The sequence below is a fragment of the Sinocyclocheilus grahami genome, unplaced genomic scaffold (genome assembly GCF_001515645.1).
Source record: "Sinocyclocheilus grahami isolate Dianchi unplaced genomic scaffold, SAMN03320097.WGS_v1.1 scaffold92.1, whole genome shotgun sequence".
NCBI classification, from domain to species: Eukaryota; Metazoa; Chordata; class Actinopteri; order Cypriniformes; family Cyprinidae; genus Sinocyclocheilus; species Sinocyclocheilus grahami.
The window spans coordinates 2,978,647-2,988,102 of record NW_015505271.1 but is presented as its reverse complement, the minus strand read 5'-3'; the positions used below and the strand labels follow the sequence as shown (position 1 = coordinate 2,988,102).

Below are 9,456 nucleotides of genomic sequence, written 5' to 3'. Positions count from 1 at the left end.
ATATTAATTAAAATAAATAAAATGATATCGGCTTTATATCGGCCATCCTGCTTTTCAAGATATCGGCATCGGCTGTCAAAAAAAACTATATCGGTCGACCACTATTACCAGTAATTCATCTTGCAAATAATTAAACAAAAATAAGCTGGAATTAACAACGAAAACGTTTGTCATATAATCGTTTTATCAGTCATTATCCGTGTCTGCCATTGTTTTGCGTTTACTACAGTTCAGTGGCTCAGGAGGCGCTGGCTGGTGTGACTGAGTGGAGGCGGGACTAATTTGCATATTCATAGATCAGCGTATAGTAAATGAGGCAAGGGTGTAGAGTTGCATTCAAGCTATTTTAAGGAATTGAATTTAGAACCGCTAACTTGTATTATAACCCGTGGCAACAGTGTAAAAGTAGCCCGGAGTCAGACGCACCTCTCCCGCATCGGCGTCTGCTCTTCACACCCGCAAATTAAAAAATAACCCGCAAATTAAGAATCACAAATGGCTGTTTTCGTGTCTTCAAGGCATTTTAGGATACAACATCGTCAAGTAAGTAACTTTAACGAATGTTACAGTATTCACTGTAGTTGTCCGCTACTAAAAAGATAGTTTTATCAGTCATTATCCGTGTCTGCCATTGTTTTGCGTTTACTACAGTTCAGTGGCTCAAGAGGCGCTGGCTGGTGTGACTGAGTGGAGGCGGGACTAATTTGTTTGTCATATAATTATCCTTAAGTCAATCTTATCTCCATCATTTACCGCTGTTATGTTTCCTCTTTTCCTCCTCTTCTTGCTTTTTTCCGTTCTGGCTGCCAGATGGATATATAAGTCCTCTTCAAATTTAAATTTAAATGAGCAAATGCACAAGTAAGCGCTGTGCCAGTTTGAAAAGGAAAAAGCAAGCACATCTAGTGTAATGCGAGAGGGGATGCAGATGTGTTGGTCCATGTTATATTAATAATGACATTTTCGATTGTTCAAATGGTCAGCTGTCGGGGGCCCCCTCAAAATGCGGGGCTCCAGGCAATTGCCTGCCTTGCCTGCCCTATTGCTACGCCTCTGTTTATATGGAATGATATGAAATTGAAAATGAAATAACAAACGTAAATGTCTTCACTGTTACTTTTGATCCATTTAATGTGTTCTTGATGAATAAAGATTTTTTTTTAAAGAAATTCTTACTGACTCTAAACTTTTTAACTGTAGTGTATATGTGTTTGTATGTGTGTTTGCATTTTTAAACATGCTGATGAAGAATATAAATGCGAATATGAAGATGAAAATGTCAAAGCCGCTATAAATGTCTCTACTGAGTCAAGCTTGCTTAATAAAGAGATACCAAAGAGGTGAAAGATAGAGAGCGCTATCAAGTAGTGGAAGTATTAGGTAAGGAATTGAGACCAATTAATAATAGCTGTTTCATTACTGAACTCTACAGGGTGTTGCTAAGCGTCAAATGCAGAAGTAGGCCGCTACTGGTTAGACAGCCTAATTAGCATGGAGAAACAGGGCATGGGGGCGTGGCTTAATAACAAGCATCTAGTCTCGTATTTGGGTAGACACAAGCTATCACTAAGGTATGAAACATATAAGTTCATTTACATGCATATTTATATATATGTACTGAGCATCACATGAAATCCTTCATGCAGGAATAATAAGTAAATAAGGACTAAATGCACCTTTATGCTTGGACTAGATCTACAATACTAATGCTGTAAAAAGTCAGTGGAAGCAATTTTTGTCTTATTAGTTGATTATGTTTGTCAATGCGGTACACAAACTGAAAATATCCCAAATGCAGGAGAGACATGTATCACTTATCATTTTTGGGAATGTTTCAGATAAAATTTAGAAGCCTTAAGGCTAGATTTTTTTTTTTTTTAATTATGGAAAAAATAATGCATTAAAATTATTAACACATTTTAATGCACCCCGCCCTGCCCAGACCTGTACGTCATCTTACACTGCATGCAGTTGCTGACAAACATGATGCAGAACGATGACTTAACAATTTTTTTTTTTTTTAATTATGGAAAAAATAATGCATTAAAATTATTAACACATTTTAATGCACCCCGCCCTGCCCAGACCTGTACGTCATCTTACATTGCATGCAGTTGCTGACAAACATGATGCAGAACGATGACTTAACATCGTTAAGATTAAGATTAACATTAACATTAGTTTATGAATGCAGTTTTATGCTTGTAATATTCAAGATATGAAGGCAAAAAAATGCCCCTGCATGGGTTTTTGTCCTAAATTTATATCATATGATATAGTTTAGCAACATCACAGAAGCAAGAGTGCTGTTTTTTTCCTGATTTTGCCACAGATGAGGTTAAGAAACAAATTTTCTTAATGCGCAAAAAACCTACTGCATGAATATATTAATGTCAGAACATGTGGGTTATTCTATGAACCAAACTCCTGGACTGTAGCAGTCTCAGTCGCTTATGCAATATAAATATAACAAACACAAACCCTGTCCATAAGGACAGGGCATGGAAACAGAGATAAGGAATACAGAGAGTGAAGACAAGAAGAAAAGAGAGAAACAAGAACGGAGGAAGAAAGCAAAAAAGAGAGAGAGATAGAGAGATAGAGCCCACAGCTACTGACATACTTGTCCTATAAATAGTCTTAGCTAAAAATTACTGATTAACTCAAACGCAACCTACTGGCCACTGAGAAATGGTGATAAACACGGAGTGACGCGAATTCTTTTTTTTTTAAGAGTGTGTGTAATGCGGAGACAAACACTGGCAGATATGAGGAGGTGGAAGAGGAGAGCTGAAGATTCATTCAGATGTAAAACTGAGCTCACTTCACCCAGACACTGGAAAATATAAAGGGCTCTCATCTCCCTACGGATGAACAGGCAAACATCAACACATACATAAAGCACAGCACAGATGAGACGTTAGAACCTGCTCATTTATAGATACAGAGAAAATCAACCACACCTACAAAATTGGCTATGTTCAGACGTGTCAATATTAGGGATGCGCCGATCCGATATTCATATCGGGTATCGGCTCCGATAGTGCCATTTTTCTCGGATCGGGTATCGATCAGAGAGAGTCGATCCAAATCCGAGATTTTTTTTTTCAGCCAATACTGAACCCTAGGTATCAGAATCGGTATCGGAGGCGAAAAAGGCGGATCGGAGCATCCCTAGTCAATATACAGTATTTGTCAGCCCTGTTTTATAGTGCTAAAAACGGTTACATTAACAAAATGTTCATTTTTGGGTGAACGATCCCTTCTATCCCTGGGTGAACTATCGACTCTTTGAGACTGAATTAAGTAAACCTGTACTACGTGAAGTGGGCTGCACTGGACAATCCTTTTTGGCATAATAAAAAACAAGTGCCATTCATATTTTTGTTCATATGGGATTTCCAGTAACTCACAATGATGGTAATATGAGCTTTATGTCAGCCAAAGGTTCTAGATTCTGTCAGAGCAGAATTCGGTCATTCTGAGAGCAACCCATGCAATATGCTCAATGTTCTCATAAATTTAAAAAGCATTTGAAGCTGCTGTCGGTTAATTAAGATTTGGCAGCCTTGACTAGACTTGGTTATTAAATAACGTTGTCTCAGCTGTGATAAGACATTCCAGTGTTACATAAGTCACCATATTTGATACTTACATCAGTCACTGTCACTATATGGTTAAAGGCATGATTTATGGCTATTGCGAGAACAGAAAACAAGCTTGACTCTGGTATTCAAATGAACTCCTCATGGGTCATACCCAAAAACAGATGAATAAATTAACAAACAAAAAGACAGACAAAAGAAACAATGAATGAGAAAAAAACTGAAGGAAGGAATTAAAACAGAAACAAATGAACAATGCATGAGCAAAACGAAAACAAAAGAAAGAGCAAAAACAGAAAAACAACAAAATAATGGACAAGCAAACAAGAGAAAGAAAAAATGAAAACAAATAGAAGAAATGAACAACAAATGAACAAAAGAATGAACAAACATGAAAATTAAAGCAAAAGCAAGTATGAAAACAAAGAAACAAACAACGAATGAGCAAACAAAAGTAACAAGAAAATTAAAACAAAAACAAGAATGAAAACGGAAGGAAGGAAGAAAGAAAGAAAGAAAAAGAAAGAACAAAAAAGATTGAGCTGAGTAAGTGTACATAAGGTCACTGCAGCATTGGACCCAGACAGCAATCTGGAAGGCAAACAAGAGCACAAATAAACAGCAAAATGCTCAGACACTGAGAAGAGACTGACCTTAAGCCATTGAAAAGCTGTTTGGACTTGTCCAGGAGATAGCAGAAGTCAGTGACAGTTTTCCTCTCACAGAGAGGGATGTCATCCTCTGCCCCCACCCCTGTCATGGCAGCTGCTGGAAACAAAACAAAACTAAAAAGTGAATTCCAAACAGACCTTCGGCAGAGTTATGCAAAACTGAGTCGTTAGCACAAGCAGGCATCAGTGGCGGAAGCAAGTTTTATGAATCACAGTTAAATGAGCACCACAGAAGTCTGAACTGACGTATTGTGGGTATAAGAATCTGCATCAGTGACGTGGGCAGATGTTGAATCAGCTTTGACGAAAACTGACTAATTCCACCTCCAAACCAACTGACACGCTCTGACGAATTTGCATGAGTTGGAACAAAAGTTTCACTGAAGCCCTTAAAATAATCCATTTATATGAATTTCATGGAGATGAATAAACCAACATATATTAAGCTGAAAGTAATTTTTCTGTTTTGTTAGTCCAGTGGTTCCCAATCCTGGTCCTGGAGAACTCCTGACACTGCATATTTTAGATGTCTCTCTAATCAAACACACCTCATTCAACTCATCAGTAAAGACTCCAAGAGCTCAAATGTGTGTGTCAGATTAGAGACATCAAAAACGTGCAGTGTTCGTGGTCGATACAACAGTGATCTTGGATATCACTGGTGGAGACTTAATCTAAATGTAAATACACAATTGTAACATTTATAAACAATACTGTTTACATCTTTAGGTGTAAAATGGGGAAGTACAATATATCGGTACCATTTCAGTTATCAACCGTTATTAGATATTTTTCAATTAATCAGTACCAGTCGATACTGGATATTTAATTGTTCATGCCCATTTCCTCTATTTAGATGACATTTGCCTTCATCTAACATTCACTTAACACTATGCCCAGCGACGCTACAAGAAATAAAAAATATTATTTTCCATGTTACAACAAGGGATTTTTTCAATGATTTCTATTTCTGCAACATCACAGCTGACAGCTCATGTACTGATGCCATTTTGTATCATAATAAAATCATTTAATTTGAGTTTGTATATCATTGTGCATGACTTTAATAGCCATATAATGAATGCAACAATGAATAATTAACCTCAGATCTTGAAAAAAAGAACTTAAAAGAAACAAGAGCGTTCAAACTGGGATCTTTATGTAAACAAATATGCATATTCCATGGCATACATTTTAACAGCCACCGAGTGTATTTTAAATAATGTCAAAATCATTTATTTAAATTAACTTGCAGAAAGAGCCCGCCCACTCCTTCTTCTGATTGGCTGTGATTTGTAATTGATTTTGTCACGTCTTGTAGCCGTGATGCGTCTGGTTTGGAAAGAAAAATTGTGTTGCTGAAATCTTATCGCATTGTGTCTGATTAGAACATGGTGTTAAAGGTGGGGTAAGTGATTTCTGGTAGCCAATGTTGACATTTCAAATCACCAAAACAAACATGCCCCTACCCCAAAAGGGTCTCGCCCCTATTTTGATAGCTCCGCCCCACACATACGTACGCAACCCAGGCAACGATTAGTTCTGTGAAACAAAGCGAAACACCGCGTCTACACCGGATGCGAGCGGCGCGGCATGACAAAATACTATAGAACTCATTATAATCAGTGATACTGTCTACACTGGATGCGGTGTGGCGCGACACGACAAATCACCAACAGAAAACTGCTGCTGCGTTCTGATTTTCAACGGTCGCTTTGTCGCGTCCAGTGTAGACAAACTTTAGCTGTTGCGGTGCGGTGTGTAGACACAGTGTTACTCACCTATCGATAAGAAACAAAGCAACCTCGGTGTCCGATCGCAGGCCTTCCGCTACTTGAGTTCTATCCAGCACTGGAAAGCTGATCTGATATTTACACGGGTCCTACTTCTTGCCTTATTGTAAGCCTTCTTTTCCTCTTTTGTTTTTTATCCGCCATCTCTATCTTTCTGTTGCTCGGCTCAGCTAATGTCCATCCTGTGTAGTGGTCGACCGATATATCGCCATGGCCGATATATCGGCATTGGTCGTTAAGTTTTTCTGTTTCCAATACAGTAGGTGGCGATAATGCACCTTAACATTGGTGCTACCCACCATAAAACCGAAGAAGAAGTTGTTTTTCTGTTTGGCCGATGTGGCGGGACTTTTATTTTGACGGTGCTGAGAAGGGCAGCGCCTGAGCGCACACCGCTCACATTATCCCTCTTGTTCGCTGTCGTCGTTCAGTTCTGTCTAATATGGATAGAAGTCTATCTAATAATCAGATAGAACTGTTAAACAAAGTTATTAAAATGTATTCAAAAAAGTATTATAACGATTGCTTTAATATTATTAGTAATAGAAAGGCAAACATTATAATACGTTCTCATTTGCTGTCAGCATTCAGCAAATACGCATTTATTTAAATCTTTTAATGACTAATGAACATTTAATTTCACAAACCTTGCAAACTTAGTTGAATCTAGTTGAGATTTTGTGAAGTGTGCATGTGTACCCTGCATGATCACTTGTTCTCTGCGTGACGGACGGTCCGTGCAAATTGAATGCTGAAAGGAGGAGAGCTCTGCTTGACTGGAGACGCGTGATCGACAAACTTTATACTAGTGATTTCAAATTATGCTGCGTTTTATGCATTTGCCCACTGTCATATTCGTGTCATTTTCATTGAGTGCTGTATGTAAAATAAGTGTTACCTTGGCTTTATTTAAAAAAAAATTAAAAGATTCCCAATGCACACAAACATCCCAGAATACTGAGTGCCCTGTTGGTTAAAGTGTTTACTTCCTTTTTAATTAGATTTTTATTAAATATTTATTAATTTGTTTAAAATGCTTTGTCTTCTAAAGTATGTTTATTTTACACAATTATTTTAATCCATTTCAAATGATTTCAAATTTCTTAAATATAAAGTAAAATAAATAAAATTATATCGGCTTTATTTCGGCCACCCTGCTTTCCAAAATATCGGCATCGGCTGTCAAAAAACCCATATCGGTCGACCACTAGTCCTGTGCACGGAGCGCCCTCTCCGCCGCATCATGAGTAGACACGCCCCTTACTGCTGATTGGCTACAAGTTTGTTTTGGTACTCGGCCCAACTCAGTTTTCCAAAGCGTTTTTGGAAGAAAAAAAAACATACCCCACCTTTAAGTTAATCTTTTAAACGATAATAATTTAATAACAGTTAAATGTAATCTTAAACCTCAAAATGAATAGCCTTTTTTCTTACTGTACATTATAGCATATAAATTCACTAGTAGCATTTAAAATGATTTGAAGAACGTAAAGTAAGGTAAATTTTCATTTCATGCAGACTTTAAGTCTTCATTTCATTTGCTTATCACTATGAATAAATAAACCACTAAAGGACAGAAGAGATTCAGGTCCTGCCAACTGCCTGTTACATATGCCATCACACACTGATCTTTACTAGCTGAAGAATGGGATATCTCAAAGGCCCTTCCTGTTCAGAAACAAGCTCAAAGCTTTAATGGCCTATAAAGAGAGCATATAGTCTACTCTGTGCAGATGGAAGAAGGTCGGCTCTCACAGAGGGCCAATTAATCTGCATGTTTTCAAATTAACCAACAAGAAACATAATAATTCACTACTCTTAAATGCTAAACATCACACAAATTTGTGTATTTACACATTAAGTATGTTGTGAATATGTGACTTAGCTTGTGTGTGACACTATATGGTGTCAACCAAACAACACAACACCACACATGGCCTCTCTGTGGTGGCAGAAGATAAATGTGGTGTAGATGTGTCATAGGGAGGACATGTGCACCTCTTCTGGCTACACCAAGAGGAACCGGCGTTGTGTGTGCATGCTTGTGTGTCTGAGGCATGGATTAGGGGAAAAAGAGAGCAAGGGACGTCAAAGGCACAGCGAAAGTAAGAAAGCGGGAGTGTGACAAACACATGACTAAGGCTGAATGTGCAGTGCTTATTGCTCGGATCAGATGTTAAATCAGACCAGCTGAGGACAGAGTAGGGGAGAGACAAAACGAGAAGATGAACGATGATAAATAGCTATAATGCATATGCAAAGCATGAATTTAAGTAAGCTTTGTGAAAAAACTAGAAGGTCAGGTGAGATTCATTCATGAAGCGTTAATAAACTTGAATAGCCTTGACTCAATGTAGTCAACAATTTTTACAGATGATTTTGAATGAAGCATCATGTCTATATGTCAGCATCTGCGAGAATAAATGCAAAATTGGTATGTTGAAGGCCTATTCTCACCAATAAGAGCAATATCTGTGTGATGTATTGTTCTGACAATGGAAGCCACAGCAGGGAGAAACATCACTTATTGCCTGAAACAGTGTACAGTGTCAGCTTGTGTGTGTGTGTGTGTGTGTGTGTGTGTGTGCGCGCGCATGCATGTGGTCAGGCCCAGTGGGTAGTAAGACAAACATTCAGCTGTCAGTCCAAGGTGGTCTGAATGGAAAAGACCTGAGCATGTCCATCACCCCTGCTCAGCCTCCAGATGGCTCACCATGGTCCACTTATGGATCGTTTCAGTCCACCTTTCGTTTCAACTGCTATCAACAGATTCAGAGAATATTTGTGGATATTTCACCAAAGAAGAATGTCCCAATTAAAACAATTAATAATTTAATTATTATCACAGTAGTTAGCAACACATTATTTGCAGTATGTGTATGTATGTCTCAGAACACCTGAGAAGAGATGATGCCAACCCCTCAGAGGACCTCAGATGATGCCAACCCTGAAACAACATACAGAACTACCACATTTTGCTATAAGTTTGATTGCATCATATAATAATTGCTGTTAATATTGTTCATCGTCTGTTTTATTACGTCTTATATTGATTTTTCCGTTCTGCTGGTTCGTCTGGTCAGAGGAGAACTGGCCCCCCGACTGAGCCTGGTTTCTCCCAAGGTTGTTTCTCCATTCTGTCACCGATGGAGTTTTGGTTCCTCGCCGCTGTCGCCTCTGGCTTGCTTAGTTGGGGACACTTCATTTCCAACGTTATCGTTGACATAATTGCAAAGATATTATTTAAACTGAGCTGGATGTTGACATCACTGAATTCAATGATGAACTGTCTTTAACTGAAAAATGAGTGTTTACTATTGTCATTTTGCATTATTGACACACTATTTTCCTAATTAATGCTGTTCAGTTGCTTTGACACAATCTGTA

At 38.2% G+C, this 9,456-nt stretch overlaps 1 protein-coding gene across 1 annotated transcript in view; it reads right to left on the bottom strand.

Moving 5' to 3' along the window:
• Nucleotides 1–9,456, bottom strand: part of LOC107587448 (protein SCAI) — a 35,072-nt gene that overhangs the window by 17,566 nt on the left and 8,050 nt on the right. The window contains exon 3 of the mRNA XM_016275241.1: nucleotides 4,259–4,373. Coding sequence (XP_016130727.1) covers nucleotides 4,259–4,365 — 107 coding nt within the window. The 5' untranslated portion in view covers nucleotides 4,366–4,373. The remainder of the gene's footprint in view (nucleotides 1–4,258; nucleotides 4,374–9,456) is intronic.